The sequence below is a fragment of the Capricornis sumatraensis genome, chromosome 1 (assembly GCF_032405125.1).
Source record: "Capricornis sumatraensis isolate serow.1 chromosome 1, serow.2, whole genome shotgun sequence".
Taxonomy (NCBI): Eukaryota; Metazoa; Chordata; class Mammalia; order Artiodactyla; family Bovidae; genus Capricornis; species Capricornis sumatraensis.
The window spans coordinates 4,159,293-4,182,534 of record NC_091069.1 but is presented as its reverse complement, the minus strand read 5'-3'; the positions used below and the strand labels follow the sequence as shown (position 1 = coordinate 4,182,534).

Sequence of the window (23,242 nt, the reverse complement as noted above, 5' to 3'; positions counted from 1 at the left end):
ACTAAATACTCGAAACATGGTGCATGGGGGCTGATGAAGGTGCTAGAAAGTGGGACTGTCCTGTGGGTGGGCTGTTGGGCAGAGCCAGGAGCGCCAGCCGCCACCCACCCCTGCCATTCCCTGCCTAGTGACCTTGAGCTCCAGCCTCCCCGAGCCCCCATTTTTAGAGATTTGAACTGCTGATCCTTAAGAATTCTTCAAAGTCTGAAATTCTCTGCTGACATTCGCTAGCTGCAAGGTTGATTTAGTGCTGAATCCCAAACCTCTGGCAGGGGAAGCTGGGGGCCTGCAGCTCAAAGGAACCCTCTCCTGGGACACTCCCAAGGGCAGGGCCCCTAGCCTTGTGTGCAGGAGGCCCTCAGTAAATGTGAGTGGAACGAACAAATGATGGAATGAGTGAACTCAATGTGCAAGGAAGTGCATAACCGAAGGGCTCGAGCATGATTTTAAAGGGAGGTTTTTCGAAAATGGTTCTGCAAACTGACAGAGAGCTTGTCTCTATCACAGCCAAGTGATGGGAAGAAAACTCAGCAGACGGGGGCTCCTGCCTCTCATTTTTCACAAAGTGGAGCCTTTCTGCCCGCTGCCACTTGCCACTCCTGCTAGGTAATCAGATTGCTGTTAATTAATAAAGCTGTCAGGTGAGTCATCCTCTCTGGTCATTAGTATCCTTCCAGAAAGCCAACCCTGCCATCACCACCCCATCCATCCCTCGGCTTGCAGCTCAATTAACTTAATGCTATGCAAATGAGAGGCTCTTCTCATCATTAGCTTCTAGCCCGCGAATGTTAATCGCATAATTGGGCCTTCAACAGGGTAATTAGACACGATTTCGTCCATTAGTCTTACAAGGCTAATTATCGTTGAGAGGAGAAGGGGGGATGATCCCAGAGCACCGCGCGAAGAGGGGCCTCTGGTTAAAGCCAATGCGATGCAACCTCCATCAGGTACGGCGCAGCCGTATTCCAGGCCGTCCCAACCCAGCATCCCAATCTGCCCAGGGGCCAGGCGGGGGTTGGGGTTGGGGGTGGTGGGGGCACAGGTTGGGGAGGAAAGGAGGGCCCGGGGAAGACTGCACTGAGCTCGCGGTGGGGGTGGGGAAGAAGACACGTGGCACCTGAAAGCCAACCAAGACGGCCGCCAGCCTGGGCCAGGAGGCCAGCCAGGTCCCCGCTCGGTCACGCAGTGAGTCTCTCGGCCTCAGTCCCTCCCTCTGTGCAATCTGGGGTGGGCGGGCGCTAGACGGTCTCCAGGGGCCTCCTCGGTGCGACTGCTGTGGATTTGGATCTTGGGATGAAAAGGAGAGCTGAGAGCCTGGAGGGTGGTGGGTGGGAAGGAAGCGATGGAGAGCCTGGCCAGGGAGCAGGAGGGGCTGCAGGGAGAAGGCCCTGGGCTCCCTGAGCACAGCCTTGGCGGTAACCTGGGCAGATGTGAAGGTGACACTGAGATGCGTCCTAGGAGCCTGCCCTGGCTTGCTCAGGCTGCCGCAGCCGAGAGCCCGAGAGGGGCCTTCCCTAGTGCTCCAGCGGCTGAGGCTCGCTAGCTTCCAACGCGGGCAAGGGCTTGATCCCTGGTCAGAGAACTAGACCCGACATCCCACAACTAAAGAGCCTGTATGCTACAGCTAAGACCTGGAGCAGCCAAATAAATAAACAAATATTTTTTAAAAGTGCCCTGGAGGCTGCTGCAGGCTGAATGTCCCCTCCCAAATTCCTGTGTTGGAGCCTTGAGCCCCAGCACGTCAGAATGCAACTATATTTGGAAACAAGGCCTTTAAAGAGGTGATGAAGCTAAATGAAGCTGTTGAGGGTGAGCCCTAATCCAGGCTGAAGGGAGTCCTAAAGAGGAGGAAATCTGGTCACACAAAGACACACATGTACACGGAGGAGAGACCACGCAAATAGGCGGCACAAGGCGGGCCATCACATGTACACGGAGGAGAGACCACGCGAATAGGAGGCACAAGGCGGGCCATCTACAAGCCAAGGAGAAAGGCCCCGGCAGAAGCCAACACCATGACCTTGGACGTCCAGCCTCAGAGCCACGGGGAAATGAATTTCCACTGTTTAAGCCACGAGGTCAATGCTATTTGCTTCAGCAGCCCTGGGAAGCCATGCAGATGCCCGAGAGGCAGCTCCTCTTGCCGTGTCCCAAACGGAACCAGGGGTCCCCTCCCCCAGACCTGCTCCTCCCACATCCCTAGCCGGGAGATGGCCAGCAAAACGCGGAGTCGTCCTTGACGGCTGTCTTTCTCAAGGCCTGACATCCAGTCTGATGGCGTATTGACTGTTGTCTGTTTTATCTTCAGAATGCAGTGTCAGAGGGCTTCCCTGGTGGTCCAGGGGTTAAGAAATTCACTTTGAAATGCAAGGGACACTGGTTCAATCCCTGGTCTGAGAAGATCCCACGTGCCAGGGGGCGACTAAGCCTGAGGACCGCAGCTACGGGGCCCGTGGACCACAGAGCCTGCACTCGGCAGCAAGGGAAGCCGCTGCAGCGGGAAGTCTGCGCACCGCAACGATGAGTCGGCCGTGCTCGCTGCGGCTAGAGAAAGCCCTCACACGGCAACTGAGACCAGCGCAACCGCAAAGATAAACTAGCAAACACTGCAGCCAGAGCCCAAGTGCGTCTCGTCAGCTGCATGGCCACCAGGCTCCCTCACCTGGATGACGCCAGCTGCACCCACCTGGCCTCCCTGCTTCTGCCCTGGCCCTCTTGCCTATGGTCCGTTCTCCACCCAGCAGCCTGATTAGCCCTTTTAAAACAGAAGTCAGGTCCCATCACTCGACGGCTCAGCGTCCCCTTCCAGTGGCTCCCACCTGACTCGGGAAAGGTCCAAGCCCTGCAGGAGCCCATCTCCCTCCGACCCACCGCCTCCCAGTCTGTTGCTGCTCCACTGGCAACAGCAGCCTCCGTGATGCCCCTGGACTTGCCAACCACAGCCGGCCCCAGGGCCTTCGCGCCTGCTGTTCCCCCGGCCTGGACTGCTGTTCCCCAGATCCTCCCAGGATTTGCTGAAGCCTCTGCTCCAACGTGCTCCGATCAGAAAGGCCAGCCCCGACCACCTTCCAAGCAATGTGCCAACACGGCACATCAGTGGGTTGTACACAGCCTTCTCCTCACCCCATGCGACAGCAACTGTTTCAGGTTTTGTTTCCTCTTGTGTCCCCAGAGGTCGCACAGCACCTGCCTGTAATCGAGGCTCTGTAAATATTTGGTGCTTGTGTGAACAAAGTCAGCCCCATCTTGGGCAGGAGGAAACTGGAGCTCAGAGAGAGTAAAAGCCGTCTCAGTCTCACACAGCCTGTACAGGGCCAAGCCAGGATTCCAGAGCCTCTTGCTTAACTGCTGTCCTGTCACTAGGATGATGCGTAAAGTGCCATGAAGGTGCAGAGCAAGAAGAAGTGTCAGGGAAGGCTTCTCGGAGGAAGTGGAGTTTGAGCTAAGCCTTGCAGAAATGATAAGATTTGGACAAAACCCCAAGGTGCTCTGAAAGAAGACACATCCAGAGCAAACACTGGGTTTAGGAAGCAGGAAGTAGGCAGATGGCTCAGGTGTAGGGGCAAGAAGAGGGGGTGGGCAGAAAGAGGAAAGATGCCCTCTCTGGGTCCCCGCCCCACCTCCTTTTCTGTGGGCGGGAGTTCCAAGCCTGGCAGGCCTTCCAGGTGCACGCAGTCCTCCCCCAGGATCTAGAACCTACACTTCATGAGACAGAGGCCTGGAGAGAAAGGAAGAACTCTGCCCAAGAGCCACATGGGGGTTCCAACCCACAAACCAACCCCCGGGGGGTGGCGGGATCTAGGATCGCAGACACTCCAATGCCAGCAAGGAGGCCACGCTTTATAATCTCAGAAAAAGCAGAGCTGAATTTCAATTTGTGGGAGACTTTCTTAAAAGTTTCATTATTATTATGAAACAATCTCTGTGATATTTAGGGAGGAGAGCTGCCTGCTTTTAGACCTCTGCCACATGAGTCTGGCGGAGGCTCAAGTTTTTAAAGTGCACACGGGGTTCACCAGTTCAGCCCTTGATGTATGCCTCTAAGGAAGACGGAAAATTGAAGCACATGGCGACGTCTCCCAAAGTCTCCTATGAGTAAAGAAAGCAAATATGATTTCTCCAAGTCATCTCACCATCCGCCCTCCTGCCTGTCTCTGGGAAATGAATTTAAGTTAACGGTTGAGCGTCGCGCCTGCCAAAAATGGGGGCGTCTTCATCAGAGCTGGATTCAAATGCCAACTACCTCAGGCTCCGTGCCGCTAAAGGTCGCCTGTCACTCTCCACTGAGACTGGGAGATTGCTTCAGATCCCTGACAGCAGCGGAGGTGTGTTTATCTCCCCCGATGTCTTGGCCTCCACCAGCTTAGGCCCAACAGTTAAAACCCACCAGATAAAGCCCGCTGGACCCCTAATCCACAGGGGAAAGAAAAATTGAGACGTGCTTTGCCAGTGAAGACCAGCCAGTCTTGCTGGGGGGAAGGGGAGAGCTGGGCACGAGGGGAGATTTTCTGACTGTGAAGGTTATCAGACATTAAGATAGCAAATTGAGAAAAGTTGTCACTTTCTCCCCAAATGTCACATTTACATGGAATGCTGTGCTCAAAGTAGAGGGTGGCAAGCTGACCCTGGGGCCCTTCGTAGACCCCTTAGAGACAGCAGGGGAGTGGGACGGGCAGGACTGGGGGCTCTCAGAAAGTCCTCAGGAAAACATTTTAAGTGGTTGATAAACACACTGTGTTCCTACAGCAAGGGCCTCCCTGGAGATTCGGTGGTAGAGGCCGCCTGCAGATGCAGGAGACACGGGTTTGATCCCGGGTCTGGGAAGATTCCACATGCTGAGGAGAGAGTAAACCTGTGCACCACACCTGTTGAGCCTGGGCTCTACCTCGGGAGCTGCCGCTGCTGAGCCCATGGGCCTTAGAGCCCGAGGTCCGCGACGAGAGAAGCCACGGCAACGAGAAGGCCGCACCCCACCACTAGAGAAAAGCCCACGTGGCAACGAAGACCCAGCATAGCCAAAAATAAAATCAACAAACAATCTTAAAAATACACTACAGTGTAACACGGAAACTTACGCGACCATACGTAAAATCCATAGCCAACGGGGATTTGCTGTGTGGCCCATGAAACACAAACAGGGGCTGTGTATCAACCTAGAGAGATGGGATGGGGACGGGGATAGGAGGGAGGTTCAAAAGGGAGGGGGCAGATGTGTACCCATGACTGATTCATGTTGAGGTTTGCCAGAAAACAACAAAATTCTGTAAAGCAATTAACCTTAATAAAAAAATGAATTAATTAAAAAAATACACTACAGTGAGATGTTTACTGTCAGCATTTAACAAAGTTGCTAACCACGAAAATACCATGTATGACCTGAACGGGAGGGAGATATACGTCCACGTCTGGCTGATTCACTTTGCTGGATGATAGAACCTAACACAACACTGTAAACCAACTACACTCCAAGAGCAGTTAATCTTCTAAAAAAGAAAGAAAACACCATGGAGATCCCTCGTTATGCGTGTGCACCATCCCTTCGTAAAGACTAAACCCCCAGGCCCTCCACCACCCGGCACAGGCCGCGCTCGTGGCTCCCGGCTGGCTGGCCGCCCCACGAGCACACCACGCCAAGTGCCTTCCGTCCCCGCGGCCCACTGGGGACAGCAGAGCTAAGCCTCTGGTGGCCTGGGCTCGCTCTCTCTCCTTCCAGGAACTCACCGTAGCTGTATACCCTGAAAGACCCTGGAGGCTGCCAGTGAAGAGTTCAAAGGTAACGCACCTTTTTGACGTTGCTGCTTCAGAAGTAATCGCTCTGTGCGCCCCAACACAGACGACAGATCTTGGTCACACGCTGCGGTAAACTAAGTTTTAACCCTTGGAAAAAAAGTGGTGCTGACCTTCCACGTTTGTTCTGAACTATCCCCACCAGACTTCTTCTTACACAAACACTGGAAATAAGTGGTGAAATGTCGGCAGTCCCTAGGCGGGAAAATAATGGGAAAATTTCCCTTTTGGCGATTCTTACTGACGGAAGGATTAAAATGCTCCAGTTCCAGGGACTGCGGTTGGGGGCTGGGGGCCCCGTCACCACCATTGGCTGCAATCTTGAGCTTGAGGCCTAGGGTACCCCTTCCTTCCTAGCTCCAGGCCCAGTGGGTGAGCCAGCCGCCGCCTCTCACAACCACCTCCTGCCTCCCCTCTGACCTCCCAGCCGGCTGCCAAATTCCCATCCCAGCTAGTATTTCTTCCTGCCACAGCGAAGCGCACTGGAGCCAGGATGGTTTGGATGCGCTGTTGCTGTGCACCAAGTGGCTATAACAAGGGCGGTGGAATCCAAGCTGGCGGCCCAGGAAGATGGCCTGCGTCTCCGGGGGGAGTGGATAGCAGAGCGTGGACGAGGCAGTTTACTTGAACGGTTTGCCCAAGCACACGATGGCAGAACTTTCAGAGATGCTGGAGGGATGAAGGGATGGCCAGGACGGATGGAGCTTGGGTTGGGTTTTCACCTCTTTAAAGCTGTCTCCAAATGTATGCTTCAACCATGAAGGGGGAAGAATCCAGAACGAGGACGGGCGGGTGTGATACAGCCTTCCATAAGTGCTGTCTCACCCGATTCTGAAGTCAGGCCTCATAACCCTGAGTTCTCCTTCCTGGGCAGTTTGCCAAGCCCCACTCTGATCGCTCTACTTCCGGGGCTCCCACACTCCATCTGGGGACAGCCCCCAGGCCCCAGAGCCCCTGAAACTATTTAAATGAGCCCATCCACCAAGAGAACTGCAAACCCGAGCTAACTGCCCTCGTACCATACGGAAGCTGCGTTCCACAGCTCAGCTGTAGTCACCCTGTCCCCAGGGTGCAGCCCCACACATGGCCCCTCGAGGCACCCACCTCTCCTCTGGGGCCGTAAGTCACAGAGCTGTGCCTCCCACCTCTCTGAGTGTCATCGTGTGTCCTACCATCAAAAGACTCTTCAGGGAAATCCTTAGCGGGCTAATGGTTAGGACTTGGTGCTTTCACTGCCAGAGCCTGAGTTCAATTCCTAGTCAGGGAACTGAGATTCCATGAGCTGTGCAGTGCAGCCAAAAAAAAAAATCTTTAAATCTTACAGAACAACAGGGGATAGGTGGTCCCTGCTTTCCAAGCCCCTGCTCCTGATCTGCAAGGCTATTACAGCATTCAGATCTTCCCACCTGTCTGGCTCTGTGGCTTCTCCACCAGGAAGTGTGGTTTCATCCCTGTGTGTCTGCAGGGTCATCTTCTGGCCAAGAAATCACCAGGTAACAAGGAAAGTACCTTCCTCCATCCAGAGGGAGGCTGTGTGCGCAGAGCAGCTGAGGGGCCAGCCCAGGGCCACAGCTCCTCGGTGAAGAGCTGGTCTAAGCTCACTTTTCAGAAGCTCTGATCTCCACGCACAAGCCCAGAGCTCCCAGCGTACAAGGAATCAGAGGGGTTCCCACACTAGGAGCGCCTCGTCCGAGTGCAAGGCTCTGGGCAGAGAGCTTCCGTAACACCGCCTCCCACCCCACCTCATGTCCTCCATGCCCGGGCCCCTGGTCCTCATTGAGGAAACCGGGACCCAGAGAGGTGAATAACCTGCTGCAGGAAACTCAGCTTTCGACTTTTGGTCTGTTGACAACGCCATCTTGGTTGGATGGAGCATCTTCTAACTCACGCGTCCCGCCTGCGCTTATTTTCCGAGCAGACGTGTACATGAGCCTTGCAAAGTGCGAGGTCAGAAGGGCTGGGTTATCATCTCATTTGACAGAAGCCGAGGCCTAGCAAGGTTACGTAGCATCCACAGATGGCTTACCAGTGGGCTGTACAGCGAGACTGTCAGAAACACATCCAACTATTGGGATACTTTGGGGGCAGAGAAGGGTGGACGCAAAAGAGACAGCGGCCGAACGTTCGAAGAAAAGAGCAGACCCGGAAGAGACGAGGCCCGGAGCTGACCCCACTCCCACCGCCGTGACTCACACGCTCTTTCACCCTGGACCCCAGACACGCTGTTGAGACAACCTCTACTTCCTCCAAAGCAGTTCACTCTGACTCTGAAGCCCTCTAACCTGAGTGGACATCTGCACAGAGGGGCCAGGGGACACCACTGCTCGGGCAACGGGGTCAGAGCGGCTGGAACACGTCAGAGATGGCAAAGCCATTCTCCGAGGGTCTCGTGATGTGGTCCTGCACACACACAGTGTCGCAGGACCAGGCGACAGGGTCACTGTTGCCCCAGCTGTGGACGTGCAAACGGAGACTCTGCTGTCAGGAGGGGCCTTTCAGCGCACCGAAATTTAAGAGAGAACGTTCTTCCAAAAAACAAAAGGCACCAGCGGAGCGCTCGGTGGATGATATGTATTCCAGCCCATGTCTGGCAAACTCTCAGATGGCAGCTTCGAGGCAGGGTCAGGCGGGTTCTATTAGCTCAATTAATGAGGAGTAAGATAAGGCTAACATCCCGCTCGTCGGGCAGCTCGGCACAGAGCTGGAGTAATGGAGTTATTAACCTCAGTCAGCCACTGAATTGTGCGGCTGATTCCAACTCCATTTCCTAGTTCAGGCCTCTATTAATGGGCTGTTTATTATCCTTAATCCACATAAGGATCAGTGGCAGAAATATGAGAGCTTCCTGGAAGGACCAAGTGATAATAAGAGGAGGAGAGAGAGGCGAGAAATCCTCTCCATCTCATAGTTTAATTTTTCTCTGGGCCAACCGCTGTTCTCTTAAGAGACGAGAGCGTCCTCACTTTGGAACACGTCGGAAACGGCAAAGCCATTCTCCAAGGGTCTCGTTGTGTGGTCCTGCAAAACACAGGGTCACAGGCAACTAAAAAGTAATCAGCCTTTTAAATCAGACAGAGAGCTCTGGCATATTCACGATATACCAGTTCAGTTTTTCGTTTCATAATATACCACATTATACCATTGTTTAACAGTGGAACCCGAGCGATTAGACCAGCATTCAGCAGAGGGATTTGTCAGCGTGGTTAAACGCCCTGATGACGACTTCCCAGTTTGCCTGGCTCCACAGGACCCTCCTGGACCAAAAGGGGGTTTCGTCTTTATCTTTTTCAGGGTCGGCCTCTCGTCTCACGTGCTGCCAGGTGAGTAAGGAGCTACCTTCCTCAATTCCAACCAACAGGAGGCTGCAAAATGCTTCCCATCGGTAAGAAAAGCAAGCAGGTTGAGACTTTAGAGTAAAAATATTAATATTCTGAATAGGAATGAGTTATCTGTGCCAGCAATTACTCCCTGAGGATCATCCCTCAAGTATAACAGTATTTGCCATTGTAGTCTCTTTCTATGAAACTGGAATCCAAAATCATATGGGTGGGGGCTTCCCTGGTGGTCCAGGGGCTAAGACCTCGTGCTCCTGCTGCACGGGACTGGGGTTCGATACCTAGTAAGGGAACTAAAGATCCCACATACCGAAACTAAAATATCTCCCATGCTACAACAACAATCACGCATGCCACAGCTAAGACTCAGCACTGCGAAATAAATAAAGCAATATTTAAAAACAAAACAAAAATCACATGAGTAACTAACATAATAAATGCTTTTCATGATTTTTAACATGTAGGCAAATCAGTGGCACGCATATTTGGGGCATGTGAGTGCGTAATTTATTATATGAGAACAGGAAAGAAAGCTATATCCTACACTTTGAATGGGGGCTTCCCATGTGGCTCGGCAGTAAAGAAATCGCCTGCCAGCACAAGAGATGCAGGTTCGATCCCCGGGTCAGGAAGATCCTTTAGAGGAGGAAACGGCAACCCACTCCAGTATTCTTGCCTGGACAATTTTATGAACAGAGGAGCCTGGCAGGCTACAGTCTACGGGGTTGCAAAGAGTCAGACACAATTGAGCAACTGAGCATGCACGCACACACTCTTTGAATGAAAGTCTGTCCTCCCAAGAGGAGCTGTGGGCTGGATATTTCAGAGCCCGCTGTGTCCATGGCACTTGCCAATTATAAATGACACACACATACACACGTAGCAGTGGCGCTGTCCTGTTGAAAGAGTAGAGGCTATTGCTCCATTTGACAGATAGGACAACTGAGGTTAAATGTAGTTTTCTCGAGGCAGCTAGCCAGTGAACAGGCATAGACACTCGTCACCTTGCAGAACGGGCACAATGCAGCCATTTGGAGCAAAGAGCTGGGGTCGAGGCTGGCCTCTTTCAGGCGGCCTGGGGCAAAGGACGCAGCCTCTCTGAGCCCAGGTGCCTTTTACTGAATCGACCAACTTTATGGGGCTATTGAATGGACTAAAGGAGATGTAAGGCGGCCAAATGATGGGCACTCAGCAGACCCCAGGTATCACTAGCATCATTCCTGTTGGTAGGGCAATGATGAGGGTTAAAGATGAGAGGGCGGGACCTAGAAGGGAAGACGTGTTCTGGGGACTGCCCTAGGAACAAGGCAGGGCCGCTGCAGGGCAGAGGCAGGAAGTGGATGCAGATGGGGGCGGGGACAGAGAGAGCAAGCCATTCTCCCTGTCAGCACCGGCAGCGGCCTGGTCAGAACGTTCCGGGCTGCCTCCCACACCAAGTGGAGGCTTGTTTCAAGGCCCCATGAAATTTGAAAGCTTTGAGACCCACTTGTCCGAGAAGTGTACCGGGCAAGTGGCACTCGGGTGGGTTGGGGGGTTCGGCCCAGCCCCTCTGGGTCGGGGGGGATTTGTGTCCACGGGTCCGGGTCCCCTGGGTAGTTCTGCTCTCTAGTTCCCTGGGGGAAAGGGCTGTGTTTTTAGCAAAAGCCAACAAGACACCCAGCACTGACTGGGAACCACATGCAATGCGAACAGACTTGTCACTGCCTCCCCAGGGACAACCACCCCCTCTGGGCTCCTCTAGATGTGGGACACACAACTGTCTAGTTTAAGAAATAGTAATAAATAAAAAACGAAAACCCACACGCTTGCAAAGGAACCTAGAGAGCAGTTGCCAGTTTGTACAAAGCAACCTGGGACACAAGCAGCTCATCAAGACACTGTCCTTGGGCGATTTCTCCCTCGCCCTCAGATTCGGTCCAGCGGAGCCCAGGGTGAAATATTAGAGCAAACAGCGCTAGTGAAATCAACGCCACCATCCTGCCGAATCCAATGGGCAATGACTCAGCGAGTGTCCCCCGCTTTCACCCTCTTTCCGGGAATTTCTGAGAACTGCAGCAACAGCTCTGACCCAGGCCCCTGCAGATGGACCTGACCTAGACCTTGCCGGCTGGCCCCGCAGCTGTCCTGCCTGGGAGGACCAGGAGGCTCCAGGCATGGCCCACCCCATCCTTTCCTCACAACATCAGAGGGACGGGGGATGCAAAAAAAACAAGAACCCATCTGTCTGATACACGGCAAACTTTCCAACATCAATCAGAAGCCTATACTCCCTTTCCATAGCAAACATTAATTTTGAAAGGAAATACAGTGCTACAAACTTGCAGCATGAAATGAATTATTTTACAGTCAGGCAAGGGCCGATTTCTAGATGTAGTCTTGGACACTTCTTTCTTTCTCTCTCTCTCTCTCTTTTTTTTTTATATTATTATTATGTTTTAACAAACTTTATAGCCCATTTTATTTGTTCTCAAATAATTTTTTCTCCTTCTTTTCGACACATCAATGACTTGGTTTGTTTCCCTCACGATGAGATGTTGAAACCAAGAGATTGATACTGCTCAGCGGAATATAATTTAGTATTATGTGCCATGGGTTTATGAAGCAGGAGTCAAACAAAACATTGCATTTGAACACTATCCATTTATTAGCTCTATGGAGGGATTTATATTTGACAAGGAGACAATAACTTTGCTTCCTGATAAGCCGAAGAGGTCTATTTCTGTGTCCAATGCACAGAGTAGCTTGCCCTTCCCCAATAACTCTATTTACTACTATGAATATATTTTAATAATAAAATTGATATATATGTAAATTTATTTTAATCTAATTTCATCGAATCCTCCTAAAAAAAAAAAGAGCCTTTGTAGACTGTTTTCATATCTGAGTTATAGATTTCTGTATCGTATTCCCAGATTGATTTCCAGGCTATAATTCTGTCAAGATTTCCTCTCGGTGTCGAAAACAGCAACACCACAGCTAGCGTGCTTTATAATTGGCATCACAACAGAACCAGAATTACAGCCTCGATATTCATCCCAGTGCTGGGTGGGTTCGTGTTAGAATATTTCTCTCTTCCTTAGCCTCTTCCTGGGCTTGAAGGTTTATGGCTAAAATTACTTTCTAAATTAATCACAAAAATGCTGCATTGAAGGCTAAGGCAGAGGCAGTGGATTAGACAGAGATAAGAAAGGAGGGGGGAAAATACACCCTGAGTGAAGGGAGAGGAGAACAGAAGGATGATTAAACAGGGGCAGATGATTAAATCTAGGCTGTAAACAAACATCTTCCCCCCCGCCCCCGCTTGTCCTCTGCCTTAGGGTCAAATAAATTAAACTGGCATTATTTACTACATAAAGAGAAACTGATTTTTATTTTGTGGTGAACGGAGAAGTATTTCTTTGCAAGCTTGCCCTAAATCAAAGAGGTTCTTGAATCACCCTCCCCGTGTGCTTTTAATAAATACCAGGCCCGTCCCCTGTGGGTCGTGCAGCCCTGGCCTGGCACAAGGGCTGGTAAATAAAACAGTCGTTTTTCCCCCTCGGGGTTCAGAAAAATGAGCACTAGGCTGTCTCCCTGCGTCTTGTCAATGACCCGCCCCCAGCCTTCTTCTAAGCGACTGTCTGCATTTTTCCTGAGCCTTTCATCTTCAGGTCGATGGTGAGCCTACCCAGAAACTAACTACCAACACCAAAGTCTGCTCCATCTCCAGAAAACAGAGGGTGGAGACTTGGCCTTGTAGCCCCGTGGTCCCTGGAGACTACCGGGCAGAACGGGGAAGGGACAGGGTGCCCAGGCTGCCCGCTAGGTCCCGGCTGCTCGAGAACCAGCCAGACCGCTCAGTCTTCCAGGAGGGAGCTCTCCAGACCCAGCGCTGGGGACGTGATCAAGACAGGGCTGAGGAGAGACTCCAACGGTGGGGGGATGGAAGAAAGCCCCTCACAAAGAGGACCACCCCTAATCCCCAGAGCCTGTGAACGTGCTGCTTTACGTGGAGCACGGGCTCCGCACTGAGGGCACACTAAGGACCTCGACGGGTTAGATGATCTGCATGGACCCACCCCAATGACAGGAGTCAGAACCGTCCCCAGCTCTGGTCAGAGGGAGATACGAGTACAGAAGAAGGCCAGGTGCGCAGTGTTTGAACAGACGGGAAGGGGGAGATGATCCCAGGATGGGAGGCAATTTCGAGAGGCTGAACAGGGGAGGAAATGGACTCTTCCTATGGCCTTCAGAAAGGAATGCAGCCTGTCTCACATCCTGATGTCAGCCTTACAGAATGGTAAGACAATACATGTGTATTGTTCAAGCCACTAAGTTGGTGGCGGTGGTGATTGTTCAGACGCTCAGTCGTGTCTGACTCTTTGCGACCCCACGGGCTGCAGCACGTCAGCCTTCCCTGTCCTTCACCACCTCCCGGAGCTTGCTCAAACTCATGTCCTTTGAGTCAGGGATGCCATCCAACCATCTTGTTTGTGGTAGCTTATGACAACAGTCACAGAAAACTAATTTTCTGTCTATTTTCTAGAACCAACTCATGCTCTTCTTAGACAAACAGCAGATCTATACAGAGACAAGTGATTTGCAAAATATACCCACCTTGGGACTCAGATATAGACATTGCCAAATAAGGGTCCGAAATGTTTAAAGAGAGAAATAGAGAATGAATAGCCTTTGGAAGAAAAATTACTCCAGGAAACAGTAGCACACTTTAGATAAAGCCTTATCAAGGACCTCTCTGGTGGCTCAGCGGTAAAGACTCTGCCCTGGTCCGGGAAGATTCCACACGCTGAGGAGCAGTTAAGCCCGTGTGCCACAACTGTTGAGCCTCAGCTCTGGAGCCCGGCAGCTGCAGCTGCTGAGCCTGCGTGTCTAGAGCCCATGCGGAGCCACCACCACGGGAAGTCCACGCACTGCGACAACGCGCAGCCCCTGCTCGCCACGAGCAGAAAAAGCCCTCAGGAAAGCAGTAAAGAGCCAGTGCCACCAAAAATATCAATAAACACATAAAATGTTAAAAAAAAAAAAAGCCTTATCAATGCTCAAAATAACTTAGAGAGAACAGACTCTATGATAGGAGGAACCAGAGAAAAGAGGATGAGATAAAATCTAAAAGGAGGTATTCTAACGCATATATACAGAATCTAGAAACATGGTACTGAAGAGCTCATTTACAGGGCAGCAATGCAGAAACAGACATAGAGGATAGATTTATGGACCTGGGGAGAGGGGAGGAGAGGGTGAGATGTATGGAGAGAGTAACATGGAAACTTACATTACCATATGGAAAATAGATAGCCAACGGGAATTAGCTGTACGGCTCAGAAAACTCAAAGAGGGACCCTGTGTCAACCTAGAGGGGTGGGGTGGGGCAGGATATGGGAGGGAGGGTCAAAAGGGAGGGGGTATATGTATACCTATGGCTGATTCATGGAAAGATTTGACAGAAAACAGCAAAATTCTGTAAAGCAACTATCCTTCAATAAAAAAAAAAAAACACACACAAAAATTTAAAAGGACAAGAAAGAAAACTGACAGCATTAAGGGAAAAAGAGAATCCCCTGGTGGTCCAGTGGTCTAGACTGGGCACTTTCACTGCCGTGGCCCAGGTTCAATCCCTGATCCAGGAACTAAGATCTGCAGACTGTGTGATTCAGCCAAAACAAGTCAAAAAAAAAAAAAGGTAAGGGAGGAAAAATAAGGGAAATGTAAAAGAATTATAGAAATGAAAAAAGAAGAAATAAGAAATAATAGTGATGTTTATTTAAATAAACTTATTGTGAAGGACAGATTTTTAAAATAGTACAGAAAGGAAAAGGAAAAGATAAAGGTTACTAGAAAGAAATCTTAACTGTGGAAGACAGATGATGAATGCCCAGCATACGTTTAATCGATCTTGCTTCCCCGGTGGCTCTGCGGTAAAGAATCTGCCTGCAAAGCAGGAGCCCCCAGGAGGTGCGGGTTTGATCTCTGGGTTGGAAAGATCCCCTGGAGGAGGGTATAGCAACCCACCCCAGTACTCTTGCCTGGAGAATCCCATGGACAGAGAAGCCTGGTGGGCTACAGTCTATGGGGTTGCAAAGACTCAGACACAACTGAAGCAACTTAGCACACCAAGTGAATGAACCAAAAAAAAAATTAATATATGTACTAGAAAGAAATTCTCTTGAAATAATGGAAATGGAAAGGGTTCATAATATTCCAGAGAAAAGTAATAAAGAGAACCAGAACTGACACACGGCCTGGTGAATATAAATGAATTGAGAGAGAGAGAGCATCCAGACATAAGAAGTATATTACCTTAAATGTAAAAAAACTCACGGACCTCAGATGTCCCGGCAACCCCACAGGTGTCAGAGCGCAGTATAGAAACGATGCAGGATGCTGAGGGTAAGAAATGTGATGGGAGAATTCTTTACTTTGTTAGGTGTTTACAAGTAAAGTTAACAGAAAGACAATCTCAAATGTGCAAGAATTTAGGAAGTTAAGCATGTTCGAACCCTTGTTGAAAGTGACGCAAAGACTTAATCCATTCAAATGAACAATGAATCAAAATGGATAAATGGAGAGGCTGACCAATATGAATAGCTGATACTGAAATCTGAATCCAGTTGAAGAGAGAATGAAAACCTCTCAAATACAGTAAGTATAGCTGAAAACAGAATACAATTGTTCTATTTCTAGAAATGAAAGCTTAGTGATCTTAAAAGTCATAATCTGTGTACAAACAGCCTGAGATCACATGTGTCTGTTCCTCCCAACCGTCACTGCAGCCCCCGTGGCCCCCACGGCCCCCGAGGCCCCCCGTGGCCGCACAACAAAAAATGAGGTGGGGAGGGAAATAAGGAGGTGGCACATGTGGGAGCATTTTCTCCTTCATCTTTCATATGACAGAGTCGGAATATTCTGTTTCATTTCAGAATCGACAAATTGAGAAATACAAGTTTAATCAGGCCGTCTTGACGAGACCAGCAGAGCTAGAAATAGATTATCTTCTAAACCAACTGGGGGGAGGGGCGGAGAGGAGAGAAAGCAACAAAAGCAATAATAAAACATAAGGAAAACACAGACCGAGAAAAAAGATGGAAAACAGAGGAAACCACAATGAAGCATGAAATAAAGTGATAAAAAGCAAAAATGTCGTGGGATAAATTCAGCCATTCAAGGAAAAAGACAAGCAGGTTGAATAACACATATTAAACTCAATTTCGTTCTGTCCCACACAACAACCTAAAATAAAGGAAGCGAAGTAACTGATGCTAAGAGACGTGCAAACGCGATGAAGCAAACGGGCTGAGCTGCGGACAAACGTGGCACGCTGAACCAGGCACCACACTCTTTCCTCCCAAACCCCACAGAAAGCGGACAGGAAAGGGATTCTGAGACCCTGGCCAGCAAAGATGGGGAGAATTGAGGGAGGGAAGGCAGCTTAACACATTCTGGGGGGGAATTCTCTGGCGGTTCAGTGGTTAAGGTTCTGCTCTTCCACTGCAGGGGGGCCGGGTCCAGTCCTTGGTTGCGGAGCTAAGATCCTGCATGCTACAAAGCACGGCCAAGGTAATTAAATTTTTTAAGGGTTTTTTTTTTGTTTGTTTGTTTGTTTTTGAGGCTTGGAAGAGCTGGATCAGTGGCAAGAAACTGCAGAGACCTCAAAAAAGCAAATCTCAAGTCAGCAGCAGGAAAAGCTGAGAACAAACCCAGTCCCCATCAGCAAATCCTAAAAGCCTCAGGCACAGGTACTGAAATGGACCCGTGCTAATATATGTATCAGCAGACGTAATACGGGTCTGGATGTTCCACACAGCTGGACAGGAGGCTGGGAAACGGGGTCTTTTATTTCAGACACCAGTGTGCTCCAGCGAACGCCGATGTGTTGCTACCTAGGAGAAAACAGAGCGTCCGTGCTGGAGGAGACAAGCCATGGTCCTGTCCCAGACAGTCACTTTCATCAACGTGGTGCTGCGTGACGGACGCACAGCTGACATAAACCTTTATGAGCTAAATAACACGGCACCAAAACACAGAAGGCAGAAGCTGCAGGAAAGACAAAATCAGAAGCCTGCTCCAAGGAACAGTTACTGCTGAAGTTTTAAAAACCATTCCAGCCATAGGCAGAGAATGAAAACCTATGAAATGACCACATCGTTGATCCCATAAAAGCCTGACAAAGGGAAAAACACATGGAAAATATTCAGACCCATGTTACCTACGCTCATTAATACAAGAAATCTAAATAAAAGTGGAGCCAATACCATGCAATAGTATATCCGTTTCCCACTGCTGCTATAACTAATTACCACAGATGCAGTTTCTTTAAAACGTTCAAACCTATCATCCCACAGTTCTGTAGGTCAGAAGTCTGGTACAGGTCCGACTGTAGCACAATCAAGGTCACCCGGATGACCCACCTACTTTAATGCCAACTGTTCAGCTACCTTAATTACACCGGCAAAGTTCCTTCCGCCATGTAACCTAACAGTCACAGGCAAGACGTGGTGGGGAGGGGGCTCCGTAGGGCATGGAGAATCAAAACTGTGTCTGCACAAGGCATGCATTGAAGGAATAACACACCATGACCAAGTGACAGTCATTCTAGGGATGAAAGGTTGACTCACTATCAGAAAATCTGCTAAAATAATTTATTACATTCATTTGTCAAAAAGAGAAGGAAAAAACATCTGTCTTAGAAGAGGCCAAAAAAAACCTTTGAATGAAATTCAACATCAACTTCAGACATTTTAAACTCTAAACACTATACTTTTAAAAATTTATTTAGTCTGCATTTATTTTTGCTGTACCGTGTGAGACACGTGGGATCTTAGTTCCCCGACCAGGGACCAAACTCATGCCCACTGCAACAGAAGTGAGGATTCTCAACCGCTGGACAACCAGGGAAGTCCCAGAACTACACCTCTTTAACTTTATGAAAGCTCTATATACCTCGAATGACAGTAATACCTTTGTGGTAGAATACAGGACAATCCTTCAGGTAAGAGGGCAAAAAAAAAAAAAACCACCACACTTGTCTATCATGAGCCAGCTCTGGACTAGTCAATGCAGTTAGGCAAAAGAGTAAAATGAAAAATACTGGAAAGGAAAAGGACAAAAAGATAAATATTTGTGATGACATGATCACCCACCCCTGAAAAGCCCAAGAGAATCAACTGAAGACCTACCAGAAGCAGTGTCAGAGGGTTCCAGGAAACGAGCTGGGACATAAAAATAAGTAAGAAAGATCAGTACCATTCTCAGAATCCCGAGAAATCCAGTTAGAAAATAAAAAGGATACAAATATCCTATTATCACAATATCAACAAGAGGACCAACAAGCAATACGATAGCTAGAAATACACTTAAAATGAAAAGCAGGGGCCCCAATAAAGTGTTGACTGTCTCACAAAGGGGCAAGGAGAGAACAGGGCCACAGACTGCACAGACCAAGCCATAACCCTAATGGGATTCCAGTTAAAACGTCGACAGCAGTGCTCATCTGGAATACTGAACACGTGAGACAGACACTGAAGAAGAGCCAGGGACTTCCCTCGTGGTCCGGTGGTTAGGACTCCCTAGGCAGGAGGCCTGGGTTTGATCCCTGGTCAGAGGACCGCATCCCACATGCTAAAGATGCCACGTGCTACAGCTAAGACCCAGCAGAGCCAGAGAAATCAAGAAAATAGTCTTTTAAAAAAGAGTAATGGGAGGGCCTTGTCCTGCATTGGCTATTTTGAAAGATATGATAAAGCTAAAGCAGTTAGATGGTGTGGTACTATGCCATGCTAAGTTGCTTCAGTCATGTCTGACTCTGGACTGACTCTGTGACCCTCTGGACTGTAGCCCACCAGGGTCTTCTCTCCATGAGATTCTCCAGGCAAGAATACTGGAGTGGGCTGCCATGCCTTTTTGCTGCAGAAATAGACTTGTGGGGAACAACAGAAAGTTTAGAAGTACAGCCAAGTATATTGAGAGACGGCACCTACAAGCAGACAGTGGTCAGACCACACACAAATACGTACCGCAAGCCACTGGGTGGCCGACTCTCTTGGTATAAACAGCAAACTCTGACAGCCTTTGTTTTCTTCATGTGGGTGGTCTTTGTTTATTTCCACAACATCTGCAGTTGTGGGGTGCTCTCAAGTTCAAGTTAGTGGAGGAAGGACAGAATATTCAACAATATTTGACATCGTTTGGAAAGAAGTGGCTAACGGTTGGGGGAAAAGGAGACTGGTACAGCAAACCTCCATCAAAATAAACATCAGGGACTTCCCCAGTGGTCCAGGGACTAGGGATCCGCCTGCCAACACAGAGGTTCCTTCCCTGGTCCCGGAAGATTCCACCTGCCTCGGGACAACGAGCCCAAGACGCAACCACAGAGCCCGAGCGCTCTAGCACCTGTGCTCCCCACCAAGCGGCAAGTCCCTGCTTGCTGCAGCCAGAGAACGCCTGCGTGCAGCAGCAATACCAGCCAAAAATAAAGAAAATGATTACTTTTTAAATTTTTAAATAAATATCAGATGCATCAAAGATCCCAAATGAAAAAGGAAAATTGTGAAAACAGTCGGAGGAAACCATGGATTGCTCTGCACCACAATCCCACAAGGCGGGCGAGACTGGTCGATACGTGTCCTCACTCACAGATGGTCATTCAGATCTAGTGAGGTGAGCGGCAGAGCCAGGATGTGAACCCGAGCCAGACTCCCGGTTCACAGGGTAAACAGGACGGGTGGCGGGATGCGGGTGGCCAGGATGCACGCCCGCTCGGGACTGCGGGCAGGCTCCCGGCACACTGCCTGTCGTCACAGGGACCTGGAGAGGCGGCAGAGGCCTTCCCGGAAGCCCGTGGGTTGCTGGCTGCTCACCTGTTGGGCTTGTAGCCCAGGCTGTCCATCGTGTGCGCCTGGTCCAGGTCTCGCGGGAAGCCGTGCAGCACCCACCCTCTCTCAACGCAGTCCTGCTGGTCCAGGCGCTGTTTCAGCACCTTCATGATGATGTTGTCGGGGACTGCGGAGAAAGGAACACAGCTCGTCACTCTTCGGACCCAGCAGGAAGGCGAGGGCGCGTCCGTGGTCCTTGCCCACCAGCTTCCTAACTTCATCTGACCTGGGTTTGAACTGCTGAAGAGGCGGGTTTAGGTGGCCGAGGATGTGGGTGCCTGTTTCTCGGGGTGCTCTGCGGTCCCACCAATGAGGGGAACATGTCTGTGGGGGGAAGGGATGCACTGGGTGACCTTGACGTTGAGCTTTCCCTGACTTTGACAGGACAGACGCCCATTGGCAGCCAGGACAGCTCCCCAGCTCTCCAGTGATGTGCCGGCACCCTTCTCCCAACCCTGCACCCCAGGATCCAGCTTTTGCTGCAAAAGACTTTTCACGGAAGCCCCGGTGGGAGGTTTCGTTTTCCTCCAATGGAGCGGCGGTGGTGCCCCCGAGGCTCTCTGCTAATTTACGATGCACGTGCAACCCACCCCTTTCTTCTCCCCTTCCCCCTGGTTCTCCCCTCCTTGCTGTTTAGAATCAAATCTCTCACAAGAAGCACAGCGTTAGTTATAACCTGTGACTGAAATCAAGTCTTGCCAAGAAGGAGATGTTAAGAAGCCTGTTGTTTACATTACTGCAATTGACATTTTCCTGAAATTTATACCTTTCTTCCCAGACTCATTAAATGGCCTGTGTTGCTAATGTACTGCGTTCTAGCAATTTGCACTGCATTTCCTGCGCTTTGCACTCATTTTTCCAGAGATACTTGGTAAATATTACCGTTGTTTGCTATAAATGTGGGCCTGATGACGAGCAGGTTTTCCGAGCGGCAGTGACAGAGCGGTTGGCAGCTTCTGTGGAGATGCTCGGTTGCCCTCCGACCGGCCATCCGGGGGTCAGCCCAGTGGCCCTAATACACACGACTGGAACCTTCCCAAAGGCCCCCTAGGCTGACAGCCGGGTGAGAGAGAGATCCAGAAAAAATCACTACCAGCTGCTCTCCTGCGTGGCCGGGACATGCCGAGTGACCACCCTGCTGCCCAAGAACCAGAACCTCCGTCTAACCCCCCTCTAATCAGGATCCCCCTGATTTTGTTTTCACATCCTTCAGCCTTCCTTCCCCAGTCTGAAGGAAAGAGCAGGGAAGGGACTTTGCTCTAATGAGACGCCCTGGCTGAGACAGGTCAGTGAGGAGCCGACGCAGTTGATCCCATCCCTTCCCCGCCGTGGCTCCCCAGCGCTCCTCGCTGTGGTCACGGGGCCCTGCAGGCTCCACAGCCTGCCTCCCCCGGGTGAATCTCGCCCCTGCTCTCCACTTCCGCTCAAATGTGCCGGTCCCTCCAGCCAAGTCTCCATCCCCCACGCCTTGCCTGGGGCCAGGCCCCCGAGGAGGGCCCGCTCCCAGGACTGTCCATAGCTGGGTTAGCAGCTGTGTTTCTTCACTTCCACTTCACTTCTTGCCGCCCTGTTCTTTAATGCTCCAGCTAAAGCTTTGCGTAGGGTTGCCTCTCACCAGGACAAAGGACCACGCCCACCTCGCTTTTCCATAATTGACACAGTGCCTGGCACGCAGGACGTGGTGGAAGAAATAGACCGGAGCCCTCCGTTTGCAAAGTTTCACTGCAACAAAGATGTTAAAACCAACTTGACCAGACTCTGGGGAGCTCAGAGGAAGAGTGGGAGCTGGGCTGGGGGTACCCACAAATCTGGGGTCTGGTCTCTGCCCTGTGCTTGGATGCCAGCCGACCTCCACTGGCCCCACAGGCTCTCCCAGTCCAGGTTTCCTCATCTGCCAAGAGGGAGCCGGGGGGGATCAACACAACACGTTGTCCCAGGCGCGTGCGAGGCGCTCAGAGCTGGCGGCTCGTCAGGAAACAATGATCCATGAACCCTCGCGTGCTTCCCCCACGGTCAAGGTGTTCTAAGCTCGCTCCTGGGATACAGGGTGGCTGATTTCAAGCAAGTCTGGGCAGTTAAAGATGGAGAGATTTAGGGACCCCTGTCCCGAGTCCTCTGTTCTTATCCCAGGGGTAGGAAACCTACCAATTGCCCCCTCACTCCCCAGGAGCTGTTCATATTCAGGGCAGGGGCGGGGAGGGCAGAGGGGCAGCTGTCACGGCTTCGGGGGTCCCCTCCCCCAGCTCCGCGCTGCACTCCCTACACAGGCAGCACACACTGGCTCCCACCAGAGACCCCCGTGAGGAGTCGAGGTGCGGGGAACCACCGCTAAGACCACAGTGTGAATAAGGAACAGAGCTTTTCTCTGATCCAGAAACCTCACGTTATCTGTCAGGAGAAATAAATGCAGGTCAAAGACAAGGAGGGTCACAGATCTGCTATACAGCCTTCCAGGCCAGGCCTACCCCTGTGTACAGAGATTCTCACGGAAACTGAAACCCATCCAGAAGGAAGCCTTTCCCAGGGTCTGTCCGGTGGAGCGTTGTGTAGCACCCGAGCTGTGCCTGGGCTCGGGGCCTGAGGCTGCCAACCACAGCAAACAAATAGCCAAGGGCCCTGCCCTCCTGGAGTCTACACTCCAGCCAGCGAGACAGACAGTGCACAGATAAATACATACCCAATTCAGAAAGTCATAAATACCAGGAAGAAACAAACCGAGCGATGGGATGATGCTGGCTTGGCTGGATCCAGGATGGTCTCTGAGGCCACAGCTGGCCGAGATCTGGACGCTGAGGTCAGCCTCACGGGGATCTGGGGAGGATGTTCAGGGTGGAGCTCATGGCAAGGCTCTGAGGCTGGAACAACCTTGGCACGTTCAAGGCATGGAAAAAGGGCCAGCATGGCTGGAGCAGAGGGACTCTGGGAAGTGGGGGTGGGGAGGTCCTGCCAGGCCTTCTGGAAGGAAGTGGATCCGCCTGCTCCCTGGCCATCTGGGGAAGGATTGGGCACAGGCCCTCAGTGCACATTTACTGAAAGAACACACAGGGGCTGATCTCAGGATCCTGAGCTAGAACGCCCAGGAACGTGCGCTTCACCACGTTTGCACAAGGACAGCCCATTCTGTGGGATCAGCCAGTGGAGTCCCCAGCTGGGGTCCAGACTCCAAGGATGTGGCTAGGAGATAGCACTTTACCTCCTGTGAAGTCTGCTGAGCGCCCAAGAATCGATGCTGTCAAACTGTGGTGCTGGAGA

General features: G+C 50.9%; 1 protein-coding gene across 2 annotated transcripts in view; it reads right to left on the bottom strand.

The window, feature by feature from the left end:
• AK8 (adenylate kinase 8) overlaps positions 1-23,242 on the bottom strand; it is a 133,058-nt gene that overhangs the window by 30,648 nt on the left and 79,168 nt on the right. For both annotated transcript variants that reach the window (XM_068979688.1, XM_068979696.1), the window contains one exon: positions 19,976-20,117. In XM_068979688.1, the coding sequence (XP_068835789.1) occupies positions 19,976-20,117 (142 nt within the window). The remainder of the gene's footprint in view (positions 1-19,975; positions 20,118-23,242) is intronic.